Source organism: Suillus discolor, assembly GCF_016758755.1.
Source record: "Suillus discolor strain FC423 chromosome Unknown F5147scaffold_56, whole genome shotgun sequence".
Lineage (NCBI taxonomy): Eukaryota > Fungi > Basidiomycota > Agaricomycetes > Boletales > Suillaceae > Suillus > Suillus discolor.
Window position 1 is genome coordinate 77,952 of NW_024541303.1, and position 15,617 is coordinate 93,568.

General features: G+C 47.0%; 7 protein-coding genes across 7 annotated transcripts; 5 read left to right on the forward strand and 2 right to left on the reverse strand.

Annotated features, from left to right (window-relative positions):
• Positions 1-2,018: 2,018 nt before the first annotated feature.
• On the forward strand, positions 2,019-2,381 carry F5147DRAFT_582525 (uncharacterized protein; the record flags this gene model as incomplete). Its single annotated transcript, XM_041431659.1, has 2 exons — positions 2,019-2,196; positions 2,251-2,381. Coding segments are annotated over 2 exons (309 nt in total), but the record flags the coding sequence as incomplete, so codon positions are not given.
• Positions 2,382-3,889: 1,508 nt separating this feature from the next.
• On the forward strand, positions 3,890-5,421 carry F5147DRAFT_711209 (terpenoid synthase). The gene is made up of 6 exons (XM_041438308.1): positions 3,890-4,163; positions 4,219-4,257; positions 4,317-4,491; positions 4,548-4,830; positions 4,884-5,149; positions 5,205-5,421. The coding sequence occupies exons 1-6, from the start codon at positions 3,992-3,994 to the stop codon at positions 5,311-5,313; spliced, it is 1,044 nt and encodes a 347-aa protein (XP_041289324.1). The 5' UTR covers positions 3,890-3,991; the 3' UTR covers positions 5,314-5,421.
• On the reverse strand, positions 5,422-6,712 carry F5147DRAFT_711213 (proteasome subunit alpha type 5). Its single transcript, XM_041438309.1, has 7 exons — positions 6,594-6,712; positions 6,492-6,536; positions 6,418-6,443; positions 6,004-6,368; positions 5,843-5,945; positions 5,690-5,785; positions 5,422-5,636 (listed from the first exon to the last, which is right to left on the reverse strand). The coding sequence occupies exons 1-7, from the start codon at positions 6,616-6,618 to the stop codon at positions 5,568-5,570; spliced, it is 729 nt and encodes a 242-aa protein (XP_041289325.1). The 5' UTR covers positions 6,619-6,712; the 3' UTR covers positions 5,422-5,567.
• Positions 6,713-7,378: 666 nt separating this feature from the next.
• On the forward strand, positions 7,379-8,992 carry F5147DRAFT_711216 (myo inositol monophosphatase). Its single transcript, XM_041438310.1, has 8 exons — positions 7,379-7,687; positions 7,743-7,819; positions 7,871-7,983; positions 8,037-8,148; positions 8,195-8,378; positions 8,447-8,461; positions 8,511-8,526; positions 8,580-8,992. Exons 1-8 carry the CDS (start codon positions 7,464-7,466, stop codon positions 8,820-8,822), a joined length of 984 nt encoding a protein of 327 aa, XP_041289326.1. The 5' UTR covers positions 7,379-7,463; the 3' UTR covers positions 8,823-8,992.
• A 1,005-nt stretch (positions 8,993-9,997) lies between these two features.
• Positions 9,998-11,026, forward strand: F5147DRAFT_332234 (uncharacterized protein). Its single transcript, XM_041429255.1, has 2 exons — positions 9,998-10,637; positions 10,692-11,026. The coding sequence occupies exons 1-2, from the start codon at positions 10,109-10,111 to the stop codon at positions 10,820-10,822; spliced, it is 660 nt and encodes a 219-aa protein (XP_041289327.1). The 5' UTR covers positions 9,998-10,108; the 3' UTR covers positions 10,823-11,026.
• Positions 11,027-12,440: 1,414 nt separating this feature from the next.
• On the forward strand, positions 12,441-13,607 carry F5147DRAFT_777164 (terpenoid synthase; the record flags this gene model as incomplete). The annotated part of the gene is made up of 5 exons (XM_041441951.1): positions 12,441-12,612; positions 12,672-12,710; positions 12,770-12,944; positions 13,001-13,283; positions 13,338-13,607. 5 exons carry the CDS (start codon positions 12,441-12,443, stop codon positions 13,605-13,607), a joined length of 939 nt encoding a protein of 312 aa, XP_041289328.1.
• A 401-nt stretch (positions 13,608-14,008) lies between these two features.
• Positions 14,009-14,933, reverse strand: F5147DRAFT_582490 (uncharacterized protein; the record flags this gene model as incomplete). Its single annotated transcript, XM_041431656.1, has 6 exons — positions 14,009-14,128; positions 14,179-14,278; positions 14,341-14,392; positions 14,447-14,663; positions 14,699-14,758; positions 14,811-14,933. The coding sequence occupies 6 exons, from the start codon at positions 14,931-14,933 to the stop codon at positions 14,009-14,011; spliced, it is 672 nt and encodes a 223-aa protein (XP_041289329.1).
• Positions 14,934-15,617: the final 684 nt, after the last annotated feature.

Consider the following 15,617-nt stretch of genomic DNA (forward strand, 5'->3'; position numbering starts at 1 on the left):
GCCTATGATAAGTCATTTGAATTTCGTTCAAACTTGAAGTAATCAGACATTCTGATTGTGTACCAATGTAGTGAGAAATTGCACTGAAATTATGATAGTACAAAGCAGTGAGGTACATTCGAGTGTATCCTGAATTCCGAGCCTATGATTTTTGCGTGCAGAGCACTGACATCTGGATAGTAGAGACGACTGGACTTCCTCGTTGGTTGCCCGCTTCAGGACAGTCATGAAAAAATCTCAAACGGCCCTATTTTTCTGCCCTCCATCGTGTTGTCGTTGGGTTTGTCGATGAGCAGGTCCAGGTTTGTTGAACTTTGTTCGTGTGATGGGTATTCTGCAGCGCGCTTAAATCAGTTTACAGGTATCACAGGCATGATATTGCATGAATATGATATGAAGACAAGCAAAGCTACAATTGCGGCACGATACTCGTCCACGACACCGCCAGGAGGAAGATTACGTATGGTGGTGAACATAAGCATCAAGAGCATGAGATGTCCTCCGATGTATGACGTGATACATCCTGCAGTAAACAGGTCCATGAGGCATCCAACTTGATCCAAGTAAGACTCCAGCAATGGGTGTGCCAGTTTTAATAACAGCATTGATGCGCCATAGGCCCTAATCTAACTGTGTGGGGAAGGCTGAAGCTAAAATACCAAGCAATACGATGGACCCTGTCGAAGATCGTTGCCATAAAGATTGCAGCAATTGAAGGAACATAATTGTCCGAGTCCTCTAGTTGGATGCTGCCATCAAATTTTCGAACTCGCTGCTTTCGGAATGTGGACAGGTCAAGGTCGGGGAGGCCAGCATTTCGAAAGGCGATACGAAGAACGCAGAAGCGATTTGCAGAAACACAGGGAGGGACTCTTGAATATCTTCAACCCTGAGGGAAACATAATCAGTAGCGGCACAATGATTGACCGAGGCAACAACATACTCATGAAAGTAGTCCCTTAGTATTGACGTAGTTGACTTCTAGTACCTGGGTAAGGGTCATTGTACATTGAGAGGCTTATTCCGCCACGTAGGCTAGGATATGAGGGATTTGAGAAGCGCAAAAGCAAGTTGTCGGTCCGGTTCGAGCGGATTTTCGTTGAACTCGAACTCGAACCTACTTAGTAGTTATATGCTTCCTCGTGGGTTCGCCAATGGACCGGTGGAGTGGGTACCTCTGCAGCGGGGGGTGGTACAGGCGGGTGTTTGCCACCATTTGCGTGGAGCCTTCGGGTGTTGTCGTAGGTAGCATTATCATTAGGTCGGGCCACACCAGGTTCCATCTGCCAGAGGCAGGTAGCGGAAGTTCAATTTCGATTGCACTCAACTCAGACGTTTTCCCCCCTTCCCTGAATCCATGACTTCAATCCCAGCGCTATGGTCATAATCCGCCGCACTTGCGGATGAGTTGTTTCAGACTGACTCGGAATGTCCAAATTCTGCAACCGCATCGAATTTACACAATGCTAGGAACTTTTAGAGTTGCGTCACATACGTTGTCTTAGGATCAGGCTAGAATCTCATTTCTGCAGTGATTTTTGCCGGTTCTGCGAGCTCCCCTACATTAGGTGGCGTCGGGATAATGGTGGGCATAGTTTCAACTTTTTTAACAGGTGTCAACCCCCACACCCTGGTGTCGTCCCTCAGGGCCTCAGCTGCAACTTGAAGTGGTTTAGCTGAAAATTTGAATACTGTAGGGTTTTGCAAGATTGCCGTGCTCCGCGACACTAGAAATAATAGACAAAAGACAATACAGCCGCCAGCCAAGCAAGACATGAAATCTTGCACAAAGATAGACTGTATATTTTCAATGTGAAAACGGCATGGCAACGTTTTTCACGTTTACGCTACTTGATCACATATGTTGACGATCAGATGAGCACTGTCATGGCCGAAGTATTCACCACTGTATACGTGTATGTGAAGTAGGCTAATTCTGACCTGGGCAGGTATATAAATTCTGCTGGAAGCTCTGGACTGGATCTGTTATTCCCGGTACCGCTCAGAGTGTGGTGTGATATCCATATGGCTATCAGACCGCAAACCCTAGCCTTCCACTGGTTCAGGCAAGCTACACGCTTCATATTTGGGCCCAGGGTGGCCCTAGCGCATTCCCCACGCCTGGTTATCTGGAGCCAAACAGCGAGCTTGAGTTCGCTATGTATACGCCACAGGCATACACACCTTTGAATAGTGGTAAGTCTGCGTTCGCCCATGCTAGCCGTTGATCTTATTTTTGAATACACTCAGGGTGGCAATGTGCCGGATGCTCAGGAGCATTACCCCAGCTCAAAATAAACTCGGCTCTTCCCGGTGTTGTCGCAATGATTATTATAATGCTGCTCTCTGGGTTCACTACCCTTCGCCGCGTTTTGGATTGATTGGAGTTGACCTATGATTCCTTAGGTCTGGTTTCTGGGGAGTCGTAGAGGATGGTCCCATTTGATTGACATTTAATGGATTATTATGGTTTGTAATTGGACTGGACATTTACATCACATGTAGACTTCATACTCATTGTTTGGCACGATATATACGGACAGGTAATGATGTTACACTTAGGTTACCATCAGAACTTTTTGCTGATGTCGTTATACACAGTACTACTGTCATTGATCGAAGCCTATTTTACCTGGGCAGCTTGGACACTAATGGCATGTTCGTGTATTGCTTTGCCTATCGCGCTGTTTCTTGAATGAAACTGGAAGCCTATTCCCGATGCATTACCGCTACCCTGACCCAGCCACATACTACTACCGAACTTTCAGCGCAATTTGCGCCAGACTGACCTATTGGCGTCCAAAGGCGTGTCCGCAGGTGCATGGGTTTTTTTCCTTGGGTGCCCCTCTATGCTCGTAATATGATCTGGGAGGGAGCTGTTCAACGACATTTCTGGAGGACTTCAGTCGGTGACTCAATTCGCTTATCAGTGTGACCGCTGAGGCGTCTGCTTCGGATAACTACGGGTATAGTTTTCAACCTTGATTTTTGAGGAGCATGGGTTCGTGGCCGACCATTATTCGCATTCGTTCTCTTGACTGATCTCACCTTCCTTGTTATCGTTATCAGGGTTCCTACCTGACCCTTGGCAAGTCATGGAACTCCGATTCCATTCGTAAAAAATACAGCTCAAAATCCGTTGTGGCGTCGAAACTTCTACCGGCGCATTGCATGTAACGTAAAGCTGTGACGGAGCAGGCGCTACGGATAAGAGTAGATAGGTATAGTCACCTCAGCCTTCATAAATATTTTCCTGAGGACATCATAGAAACACGCTGGTCCTATCCAGTGATACTGATCTACCTTTTTGACACCATGGCCAGTGTGGCTACGTAGTACCGACCGACGGTCGCCCGGTGTCTGGGTTCAGGATTTGAACGGCGTAGATATCTCGTAACAGTTCCAGAGAGCTCTCGGAAAGTCCAATCTGGGTTGCACCACAGTCCAACGAAGGTTTCGGTTTGCAAGACTGCCCCAGGCCCTACCCCCATGGGGAACTTATGTGACACAATGACCTAGTTCATCACGTTGACAGTCCGGTAAGCATATGTGCCGGCCTATCACTTCATTTCAATGCTCATATAGGTAGATCATTCAGGCCCATTCCCGATACTATCAAGAAGACGAGCTAGATCGGCGACTATGTACCATATCAAGCTCTTATCACAGCAGAAGCTGTTAGAAAGAAGACGCGCCACAAAAACGATATAGGAAAGACATGTTAGCTAACCTCCGACTAACCAAATTTTCTCGTTTTTCACAAGGCTGACCCTACCTTTGCAGCCTAACGCTGACAGAATCATGGTCACACCTGCCGGCGTCGGATAATCACAATATACCGCATTCATTTATTGCGGATGTATATGTGAAGTCAGCCGATTCTGACCTGGGCACGTATATAAGTTCTGCTGAAAGCTCTTGACTGGACCAGCAACAATTCGCCCCTCTTTCAACTTTTGCACTCCTCATCAGAAACAATATTTCGGAAGTTATGGATGCTCGCCCAAAGATGATATACCTCCCAGACACTATGGTTACCTGGCCCTGGCCTCGTACCATCAATCCTCATTACAAAGATGTGAAAGCTGAAGTCGATGCTTCATTCCGTGATTTCAAGGCACTGAGTCCTGAGTTGCAAGAAGCATTCGACAAATGTGATAACGGTTCGGCCTATCTCACGAGCCCTCAATTCTGACGATGATTAACACATTTTTGTAGCCCGCCTATCAGCACTGGCTTATCCCAACGCACCAAGAGGTTCGTACTCTGGCAATTAAATCACCGCAGAACCCTGATTCCGTTCCTGAACACAATAGAACACCGTCGAAGCGGGTGTGACTTGTTGAATTTATTATTCATTGTGGATGAGTACACCGACATCGAGAATGAAGCAGTCACGAAGGAAATGGTGGATATCGTGCTCGATGCCCTACACAATCCCCATAAGATACGACCAGAAGGCGAATGCATTCTCGGCGAAATCGCGCGACAGTGAGTGCTTCTGAATTTTTTGACGATCATCTGAAGCCCGAGCGGTTTTTGCATAGATTTTGGGCTCGTGCGATTCGATCCCCAAGCCTGCCTTCTCAACGTCACTTCCGTGAAACCTTCGAAGAATACATTAATTCAGTAATTGTCGAGGCCCTCGACCGTGAGCAAGACCGGAAGCGCAGTCTCGATGACTACCTGAAGCTCCGGCGCAAGACTATTGGCGCAAAGCCTTGTTTCCTAATAACAGAGATGGGGATAGACCTTCCTGATGAAGTGTTCTACCATCCCGTCATCATGGATCTTGCTGATTGCATCACAGAGCTCTTGATCATCGATAATGTAAAGGGATATTGAGAACTTCATAGTTTGCGGTGTGCTAACATCTTTCACAGGACATGATGTCGTACAACAAGGAGCAAGCGGCTGGGCACGAATTCCATAATCTGATCAACATTGTCATGTTGGAACTGGACCTCGACAGAGGCAGCGCGATGGCTTGGGCAGCACATTATCATGCTGAAGTTCAGAAACGATTTATCGACGGTCTTGCGAAGGTTCCTTCATGGGGACCTTCCATCGACGTCCTAGTCAAGGAGTACCTTGACGGAGTAGCAAACTGGGCTCTAGCAAACTATTTTTGGAGTTATGAGGGTCAAAGGTAATGACAGTTTCTCGTTGGTATGAACCATCACTTAACCCGATTGAAATTGCAGGTACTTCGCCGCCAAGGGCCCGGAAGTACAACACACTAGGCTTATCCCGTTATTGCCAAAGGTCAGCGCCGGGCGCTCACAACTACTATATGCAGCTCCTTCCGCATGAGCTGGTCCTGACTTTTCTTGCACTTCGTTGTGATTAAGCTACAATAGATATGCTTTCGCACTGCCGCTCGCAGGTGTTACTCTCGTCTTTTCATTTTTCTACCTTCCAGTTGATTAGAAAGTTGAAGTGATATGCCATTCCCATTCGTGTAATAATAGTTTAGTTCTCTGAACATTGACCAGGTTTTGCAATCACTAAATGTTAGCAAAGACGTCCCGAGGCTGTTTGATTAATACCGTCATCTACCTGAAACATTACATGGCGTCAATAATTTCCTTCAGTTGTACTTCATCTAGTATCGCAAATCCTTTCTGTGGCGTGACCTGTGGCGAAGTTGGTTACGAATATTTGAGAGAGAACGTAGGGAGACACATGCCTGTGCCAACTGGACGTTGTGGTGGTCTAGTTTCTCCTCCATGACTTGCTTTAGAACTCGCAGCGTCAGTTTTTGCGCCTCAAGCAACGTCATTTGCTGTTCAATTGTGTGTTTAATACCAAAAAAAACACGTTCAAGAAATGAGAATTATACCTTATGCCACTTGTCTTGTAGCTCGCTTTGTGCTGCTTCTGAGCCTGACCCTATGGCTTTTGCATTATACCGCATGAAGGTGCCCGAGGGATCCGTGTGGTATCTACAAAGGGTCCGTATGGGATCAGGTTGAACAAGGCTATCCACTCGATTGCACTCACAGTTGTGGTCCCAGTTCGTCGACACCAGCAACAAGCAGCGCAACACCAAACGGCCGACTCATCATCGCCTCTTCGTCGTGCACACTCTCACCAAATCGCAATGCCAGATCACACACAGCCTGAGTGACACTCTCCACTTTAATCTTCTCGTCATAAGTAAAAGCGTGGTTCTGGGCGGTGACGCGTGCATGGTCAATCATTGTGCGAGCGTCAGCTGTGAGGCCTGACATTGCGCATCCTAGATGGGTATCGATTTCCATAATCTTTTCTATGGAGCTTGATTCTAGGAGTGGAGATTGAACGCGCTTCTCAACTGCGAGGACTACGCCGTCCGGAGTGCGTACGCCAACTGTTGTCGATCCGAGCTGAGGAATATGAGATATGAGTTGCCGTGTTGTACGATATTATGCGTACCTTGATAGCTTCGATAGCATATTCGACTATATCCTTTCAATAGCAATTTCAGAATGTCGGGTTATCTAACGCACCTTGGAACAGCCGACCTTCTGGGGAGAATGTGTTGACACCACGATCTGCAAATACGATGAGATCTGCCATATGACAGCGTTGAGCCCTCAGAATTAACATACCGTACTCGGAACGCGTCAAGAACATGGTTTACAGGTAGTAGATAAGTGGAAGTATGAGGGGTTCTAGCAGGCTTTAAGTGCACTTGTCGACGCGCGTCGGTCAAGCTGGCTGGCGTGTGGAAAACAGTTTCCATTTGCGGATTTGTGTTGGTACTTCAGCGTTTTTGGTTTGTACTCTAACCTGCATCTCGAAAAAATGATTGACTGATTCCAGACTACCCTTTTCTATGCTTTACTGTCCAGTCTAGTGGCGTTGACAACTACTGGGTATCCAAAAGGCTTCATTTTAGCCCGGCTGAACATTATCGTAACATCATCGACAGATTCAGGTGGCAGCTGACAGCTGCTGATATCTCAACCCAGCTCCCACAATCGACAACTTGTTACGAGAGGCGAGTATCTCTGATGATGACCACTCTTGGTCCTCGTAAGTCTGGATCTCACCTTGCGCTGTATGTTCCATACAGCATATGAGAAGGTACGCGCGCCCATCTACAAAGCGTGTTATTTATCATCTTCTACTTATCACCAGATACGTTGATCATAGCACCCTCTTCGTCCATGATTACCATATTCAATGACTCTGGTCCCTTCATCCATTTCAGAACAGTGTTTAGGATTGCGAGTTTGAATGCGTCGTTGCTAGCAAAGACCTTGACATGTTTTTAGTGGCGTGGTCGCGTCAGTTAGTCTCGTTAAACACCAGTCGCTGCAGAGATGATACATATGCATCTAGATCTGCTAGTTAATTATAAGCTCAATGATATCAATAGATCTCTTAGAGGTAACATTCTTGGCCCTCAGCGCAACTCGGCTAGCTAGTGGACTCAGCTCAGCTCAGCTCGATTACTCCACTTACTTTCGACCACTATGTCAGCCAATACACAAACCGTCGACCTGCGCTCTATCTTGACTTTTACTGTCAAGCTCGCGCGTACTGCCGGTACATTGATTCTCGAAGGCTCGCAAGCCATTCAGTCAACTTCGGATGTCAATGAAAAGAAGAATTCCGTCGATCTGGTCACTGAATACGATGTTGCTGTCGAGGAGCTCGTGAAGAGCGAAATCACAAAAGCTTACCCCAGCTTCAAATTGTGAGTCCATAATACGCGCAGAAACGGGATGATGCTGATCGATCGATGTCTTCAGCATCGGAGAGGAATCATACTCCTCTGGAACACGCAATGAGCTTACAGATGAGCCGACATTCTGTGTTGATCCGATCGGTGGGCCACGATCTGCTATTGAGTTAGTTGAGATCCAACAGTGACTTTCAGACGGCACCACGAACTTTGTCCACGGCTTCCCATTCGCTTGTATTTCTCTCGGACTGATCTACCAGAAGCGGCCCGTTCTGGGTGTTATATACAACCCCTTCCTAGATCACCTTGTGCGCAGTATAATACTATCAGATTGAACGCAACCACTGACTCTTACACAAAGTACACCGGGATCGAAGGTCAAGGGTCATTCCTTACCCGTGGCAATGGCCAACCTCTAAAATTACCCCTTACCAACCCTAAGCCCCTCCCCTCCTTGCAGAAGGCTCTTCTGGGTACGTCACGCGTCATGTACGAGAATATCCGAACTTACTTTCCCAGCTGTCGAATGGGGCTCTGACCGTGGCAAAAAGACCCTGGTACCAAAGTCTGATTCATTCTTGCGTCTCGCGGGCGATCCTGCAGATGGAATTGCAGGGGGACGGATGGCTCATTCCATACGGTCCCTAGGTAGTGCAGCGCTTAATATCTCAATGGTTGCTCAAGGTGGCTTAGATTTGTACTGGTGAGCCGTATCATTGCACATATCACACTTGATGACACAAACGTGTTGCCTTGACGCAACGTGGACAGGGAAATCGGTTGCTGGTAAGTGTACTACACTTTTATGTTGACCATCACGTTGATTCCCGACAAGGCCATGGGATGTTTGCGTAAGTAGACCTGTTGTATATGCTCGATATCTCCACCTCACCTGTTCTATAAGGCCGGTATAGTTATTGCCCAAGAAGCTGGTGGTGCAGTAGTTGGGTCTCATGCAGCTCTGGCCGCCGCAACATCTGCTGGCTCTAGCATTGATCCTTTCAAGGTCACGCCAGATGTCTTGACAGGTCGCAAGTATTTGATCATCCGTGCTATTCCGGACACTCCCAACGAAACGGGTAGAGAGGCACAATTGCGGATTGCCAGGGATTTGTACCAGACTGTGGAAGACAGTGAACCGAAGTAGAGTTTTCCTCGCTGGATACTTCAAGGTGCATAGATTGGGATACGAAAATGATTCAACGTGATATATATCGACCCGCTGCATGTTAATGGATACTTAACTTAGCATTCTTGGAGAAATGGCTCGTAAAACACAACGGCAGGTCGCAATATTACCAGACGAATAGTGCAACAGCGTCGTACGCATACATGAGCCAAAGGTGATCAGTGATGTCGGAAGAAATGCCAGCAGCCTGACGACCAAACACCATCAACGTTGAGGCTATGAGCAGCTTACCAGGGGAAAGACACAGGCAATTGTAAAGACATTTAGGCCGGCGGGCTAGGATAACATTTACATCACCAAACGCAAGTTCTCCCTGCAGACTCCAAAGGCATTTGGACCTAGTATGGCAACGTGTCCGTCGACACTTTAATTTCTTAGCTATGAGGTGTATTTACACATCCCAAAGGGCAAGATCGAGCAAGAAGATAAATACTGCATTGACTTGACTCGAATGAAGACATTGATAGGAACAAAGGCTTGCACCGCCCAGAAGAATTTATCGGTCTAAAAGACAAAAATAAGAGGAGGGAATACACTCCGGCACAGGTTTCCGAGGATGCAGACTGAAGTCGCGGTTCACCTTGGAAATGCCACCGGCACCAAGCAGCTTGATGTGAAGTTCGTGGGTTATTTTGGGCTATGTAGTACTAATTATAGTTACCTTCCTGAATTAGATCATTTTGTCATCGACATACGTGGGACACTATCGGCGGCTATTACTTACTAGACCTGACAACCAAGTCACACCGACCCGTCATGACAGATCTAACATGACGGCTTTGCGATGCAAATCGCAAGGTTTAGCTGTGGTTTTCTGGTTAACTACGAGTTTGGCGTTGACTTTCTCCAGACTAAGCCTTACTTCAATCTCTGAAAATGTGGTCGGGAACTCTTTTGCTGACGCGGACGATTCAGTTTGTTCACAGTTTCGACGTGGGGTCATCGTTTCAGCCCAATCCTATTTTGGGACCAAGTCAGCGCCTTGTTGTGGTCAGGCTGAGGGCTGTGACTGCAGTGCTTGATATAGCTCTTCTTGGGACGCCAGTCACATCCCGTGGAAAACAACGACTGCGGCAGAGTCTAAAACAAGCCCTGCATGGAACTGGGACGCATTCCGTGTGACAAAGTCATGCTCTCCCAAGGTGCACGGTTGCACTACTAGTTGTTCTCTCCATTCCACACTCCTTCCGCTAGTCGTCCCGCCTACCTCATAGACACTCTTCTTCCTTTGAGCACAACAAGTCATGGATCGTCAGCTTGATCTGCAACGCAGACAACAGAATGGAAACGCTTCAGTTTCAGCTTCCCCTTCAGCATCAATCTCTGGCTCGGCATCCCTCGTAAATGGGAGTACCCCGTTGCCAACAGTCCCGACAGGAGCTCAAGCTGGATCAATCACTATAACCATGCCTCCCCTTCAATCTAATTCCTACTACAAAATCGCCCCCAGTGAATATGTTACGTTTGGGTGGAACTTTTCGAGCATCATTGTGACACCCACTGCCCTCACGGTTGCGGCAGTCGCAAACGGGAACACATATCCTATAGGCCCCACCGATGGTGTCATTCCCGGGACCGCTCAGAGCGTGGTCTGGTATCCATATGGCTATCAGACCGCAAACCCTAGCCTTCCACTGGTTCAGGCAAGCTACACGCTTCATATTTGGGCCCAGGGTGGCCCTAGCGCATTCCCCACGCCTGGTTATCTGGAGCCAAACAGCGAGCTTGAGTTCGCTATGTATACGCCACAGGCATACACACCTTTGAATAGTGGTAAGTCTGCGTTCGCCCATGCTAGCCGTTTATCTTATTTTTGAATACACTCAGGGTGGCAATGTGCCGGATGCTCTGGAGCATTACCCCAGCTCAAAATAAACTCGGCTCTTCCTGGTGTTGTCGCAATGATTATTATAATGCTGCTCTCTGGGTTCACTACCCTTCGCCGCGTTTTGGATTGATTGGAGTTGACCTATGATTCCTTAGTCTGGTTTCTGGGGAGTCGTAGAGGATGGTCCCATTTGATTGACATTTAATGGATTATTATGGTTTGTAATTGGACTGGACATTTACATCACATGTAGACTTCATACTCATTGTTTGGCACGATATATACGGACAGGTAATGATGTTACACTTAGGTTACCATCAGAACTTTTTGCTGATGTCGTTATACACAGTACTACTGTCATTGATCGAAGCCTATTTTACCTGGGCAGCTTGGACACTAATGGCATGTTCGTGTATTGCTTTGCCTATCGCGCTGTTTCTTGAATGAAACTGGAAGCCTATTCCCGACGCATTACCGCTACCCTGACCCAGCCACATACTATTACCGAACTTTCAGGGCGATTTGTGCCAGACTGACCTATTGGCGTCCAAAGGCGTGTCCGCAGGTGCATGGGTTTTTTTCCTTGGGTGCCCCTCTATGCTCGTAATATGATCTGGGAGGGAGCTGTTCAACGACATTTCTGGAGGACTTCAGTCGGTGTCTCAATTCGCTTGTCGGTGTGACCGCTGAGGCGTCTGGTTCGGATAACTACAGGTTTACAGCCTCGATTTTTGGAGGGCATGTGTTCGTGGCCGTCCATCATTATATCCCCATTCGTTCTCTTGATTGATCTTATCTTGCTTGTTATCGTTATCCGGGTTCGTACCTAATCGATGATCCTTGGCAATCCACGAGTCATGGAACTCTGATTCCATTCGTTAACACCTCCAACTCAAAATCCGTTGTGGCGTCAAAAATTCTACCGGCGCATTGCATGTAATGTAAAGCTGTGACGGAGGATAAGAATAGATAAGCATAGCCACCACAGCCTTCACAAATATTTTCCTGAGGACATCATAGAAACACGCCGATCCTATCCAGTCACCAGTGATACTGATTTACCTTCCTGACACCATGGCCAGTGTGGCTACGTAGTACCGACAGACGGTCGGCCGGTGTCTGGGTTCAGGATTTGACCAGCGTAGGTATCTCGTAACAGTTTCAGAGAGCTCTCGGAAAGTCAAATCTGGGTTGAACTACAGTCAGAGTCTGTCCAATGAAGGTTTCGGTTCGCAAGACTGACCCTACTCTTGGGAACTTATGTGACTTAGTTGATCACGTTGACAGTCCGGTAAGCATATGCGCCGGCTTATCACTTCATTTCAATGCTCATATAGGTAGATCATTCAGGCCTATTCCCGATACTATCAAGAAGACGAGCTAGATCGGCGACTATATACCATATCAAGCTCTTATCACAGCAGAAGCTGTTAGAAAGAAGACGCGCCACAAAAACGATGTAGGAAAGACATGTCAGCTAACCTCTGACTAACCAAATTTTCTCGTTTTTCACAAGGCTGAGCGCTGAAGCCTGACCCTACCTTTACAGCCTAGAATAATGGTCACACCTGCCGGCGTCGGATAAGCACAATATACCGCATTCATTTATTGCGGATGTATATGTGAAGTCAGCCGATTCTGACCTGGGCACGTATATAAATTCTGCTGAAAGCTCTTGACTGGGCCAGCAACAATTCGCCCCTCTTTCAACTTTTGCACTCCTCATCAGAAACTATATTTCGGAAGTTATGGATGCTCGCCCAAAGACGATATACCTCCCAGACACTATGGTTAACTGGCCCTGGCCTCGTACCATCAATCCTCATTACGAAGATGTGAAAGCTGAAGTCGATGCTTCATTCCGTGATTTCAAGGCACTGAGTCCTAAGTCACAAGAAGCATTCGACAAATGTGATAATGGTTCGACCTATGTCACGAGCCCTAGATTCAGACGATGATCGAACACATTTTTCTTATAGTCCTCCTAACAGCACTGGTTTATCCCGAGGCACCAAGAGGTTCGTACTCTCGCCATTAACGCACCACATGACCCTAATTCCGTTTCTGAAAAAAATAGAACACTTTCGAATTGCCTGTGATTTGATGAATTTATTTTTCATTTACGACGAGTACACCGACTTCAAAAATGATGCACTCACGAAGGAAATGGCGGATATCGTGTTCGATGCCCTGCAAAATCCTCATAAGAAACGACCAGAAGACGAATGTATTCTGGGCGAAATCGCGCGACAGTAAGTGCTTCTGAATTGTTTGACGATCATCTGAAGTTCAAGGGGTTTTTGCATAGATTTTGGGCTCGCGCGATCCAATCCGCAAGCTTGTCTTCCCAACGTCACTTCCTTGAGACCTGTCCTGCATACCTTTATGCAGTGGTTGCCGAGGCTCTTGACCGTGGACAAGATCATAGGCGCAGTCTCGATGACTACTTGAAGCTCCGGCGCAAAACTGTTGGCGTAATACCTTGTTTCTCAATATTGGAGATGGGAATCGACCTTCCCGATGAAGTGTTCTACCATCCCGTGATCATGGATCTTGCTGAATGCATCATAGATTTAGCTCTGATCGACAATGTAAATCGGTATGGAAGACGTCTTGGTTTGTAGTATGCTCACGATCTTCAACAGGACATGATATCCTACAACAAAGAGCAAGCAGTTTGGGACGAAGGCCATAACATCATCAGTACCATCATGTTTGACCTCGGCCTTGACGTAAGCGGTGCAATGGCCTGGGCAGCACACTATCACACCCAAGTTCAGAAACGATTCATCGACGGTCTTGCGAAAGTTCCTTCGTGGGGACCTTCCGTTGACGTCCTAGTCAAAGAGTATCTTGACGGGACAGCAATGTGGGTTCGAGGCAACCATTCTTGGTGTTATGAAACTCAGAGGTAATATGAATTTCTCATTAGTAGCCGCATCACTTAACCCGATTGGAATTGCAGATACTTTGCCACCATGGGCCCAGAAATACAGAAAACTAGGCTTGTCCCGTTGTTACCAAGGCCCGATCGCAAATTCATGTGAATCTATTAAATCTGTTCAGATACCAAGCTCTTTCCACAGAATCTGACGCTAGCTTTTCTTGTACCTCGTAAATTTCGTTTTGATATGTTACTACCATGCTTCTCACTCGGTCTCTCATATATTGATACCTGCCTCATTCTATAGTGTCTTCCCTAATCGGAAACAGTCTGTGAAAACATAGCTTGCTCATCGTTTAAAATAACATGGTCAGCGTACAAGTACACGGACACCATCGTATCGATACGTAGTATTACAGCGCATATATATCTTCAGGATTTCTCCACCGAGTCAGAAGCTCCTTTCTCATGCACTTCGTGATGATACTTCTCACTCGGTCGCCAGCCTACTGATCGCCAGGGCAGAATGCCAGAGCGGTACAACTCGTCCACCTAGTTGTTCATCAGATGGGCAGCAATTTACAATGTGCATGAATCATCACCTCTTCTAAAGTTAGACCTTTGGTTTCAGGAATGGCAAAATATACATAGATATATCCAAAGACAAGCATGCCAAAGACCAACATTATCATTGGACCAATCCTAGTGAGGTGTTCAGATACCGAGAAATGTTTTCCGAACCTTTGGCTGTAGTTTAAACTCACCGATCGACAATCCTTGGAGAGAAGAATGAAAGCATGAAGTTCCAGAACCAGTCTTGGATAAGCGTGAGTAACGAATTCAAATAGTGAAAATGGAGAGCAATCGTACTGGTCGCGCTGCCGAGAGCAATTGACTTGGGGCGCACTCGAAGAGGGAAAGACTCCTCAAGATACACCCACGGAGTAGGTCCCCAAGTTGTACCGAAGCTGAACACTTGACATACTGCGAAAGCGATAGCGACGTCGCTCCCAGCTCTATTGCGAGCAGTAAGTGCCGAAGTTGGTATTCCGGTAGGCGCAAGGGTGGTATGCCCAACCACAGCAACCTAGTGCAAGTATCAGTTCAGCACTCTTTGTCAACGGATAATGTGCACGAACGATTAGTGCAGACAGCTTGCGCAGATGCGCCAAGTAGAAGGGACTAGAGAAAAAAGTAAATTTCTCCTCTGATCGTCTAATGGAAGAAGGAATACCTTTCGGCGACCCCAAGCCTCGATGAAGTACAGTGCGGGGAGAGTTCCAAAAACTGACACAGCTCCAAGAACTGTCTGGATGATATAAGGTGAAAGCCTGACATTACATGAGCTAAACTGCATTAAGTACATAAATTCAAGACTCGCCTTGCACCTGCACTCTGAAAGAAGGTGTCGCTATTACCAACTGAACGAGAGTATGTCGTGCCGGTTTGGATGGCTACGCCGACAGTAAAGATAGCCGACCAGAACAGAATGGATCCACGGCGTCCAAGCCGATCAGATGTGAACGCTTGGGCGATGGCTCTACTTTAAGCATCGTCAGATTATTATAAGAGTAACGAGATATAGTTCCCTCACCAGAACGTGCTACGATGGGTGTGAATGTCAGCACAGAGTAGAATCAAATATCGTGGTCCTACCCAGCCGACAGAAGAGACGATGATCGATTGTCTCGAACTTGACAGGTAGTACTGACCATCTATTCCTTCTTGGCCGAATCGGCGAATAAAGTCAGACATCCCTAGAGTAGACGAACGGTTTAGACTCGGATGTGCCGAGGATTGAGGAAGTAGGAGTACATACGGAAATTACGCCCATATCATGCCCAAACAGGAAGCCTGTATCACCGTAGGTGTGTCAATCTACTGCCCATGTAAGCAAAGAAATGGGAGCTTTGCAGTTGGTAATCAACGACGTACGTTTTATAGTCTGTATATGAAACCCGCGCACCTCCTGCAAGGAAGAGTTCAACGAGCACAGGATGGCAGTGACGAGAATGAACTCACCAAACGCGATGAAAATGGC

What these genes read in the sequence shown, in the direction of transcription:
- F5147DRAFT_711209 (XM_041438308.1), top strand. Translation starts at nt 3,992, where the DNA reads ATGGATGCTCGCCCAAAGATGATATACCTCCCAGACACTATGGTTACC. An exon ending in ATTCGACAAATGTGATAACG is followed by an intron (nt 4,164 to 4,218) that starts GTTCGGCCTATC and finishes ACATTTTTGTAG; the next exon opens with CCCGCCTATCAGCACTGGCT. An exon ending in TGGAGTTATGAGGGTCAAAG is followed by an intron (nt 5,150 to 5,204) that starts GTAATGACAGTT and finishes TTGAAATTGCAG; the next exon opens with GTACTTCGCCGCCAAGGGCC.
- F5147DRAFT_711213 (XM_041438309.1), bottom strand. Translation starts at nt 6,618, where the DNA reads ATGTTCTTGACGCGTTCCGAGTACG. An exon ending in AGAAGGTCGGCTGTTCCAAG is followed by an intron (nt 6,444 to 6,491) that starts GTGCGTTAGATA and finishes GAAAGGATATAG; the next exon opens with TCGAATATGCTATCGAAGCT. An exon ending in GACGAACTGGGACCACAACT is followed by an intron (nt 5,946 to 6,003) that starts GTGAGTGCAATC and finishes GACCCTTTGTAG; the next exon opens with ATACCACACGGATCCCTCGG.
- F5147DRAFT_711216 (XM_041438310.1), top strand. Translation starts at nt 7,464, where the DNA reads ATGTCAGCCAATACACAAACCGTCGACCTGCGCTCTATCTTGACTTTT. An exon ending in GCTTACCCCAGCTTCAAATT is followed by an intron (nt 7,688 to 7,742) that starts GTGAGTCCATAA and finishes CGATGTCTTCAG; the next exon opens with CATCGGAGAGGAATCATACT. An exon ending in CTTGCAGAAGGCTCTTCTGG is followed by an intron (nt 8,149 to 8,194) that starts GTACGTCACGCG and finishes TTACTTTCCCAG; the next exon opens with CTGTCGAATGGGGCTCTGAC.
- F5147DRAFT_332234 (XM_041429255.1), top strand. Translation starts at nt 10,109, where the DNA reads ATGGATCGTCAGCTTGATCTGCAACGCAGACAACAGAATGGAAACGCT. An exon ending in ATACACACCTTTGAATAGTG is followed by an intron (nt 10,638 to 10,691) that starts GTAAGTCTGCGT and finishes GAATACACTCAG; the next exon opens with GGTGGCAATGTGCCGGATGC.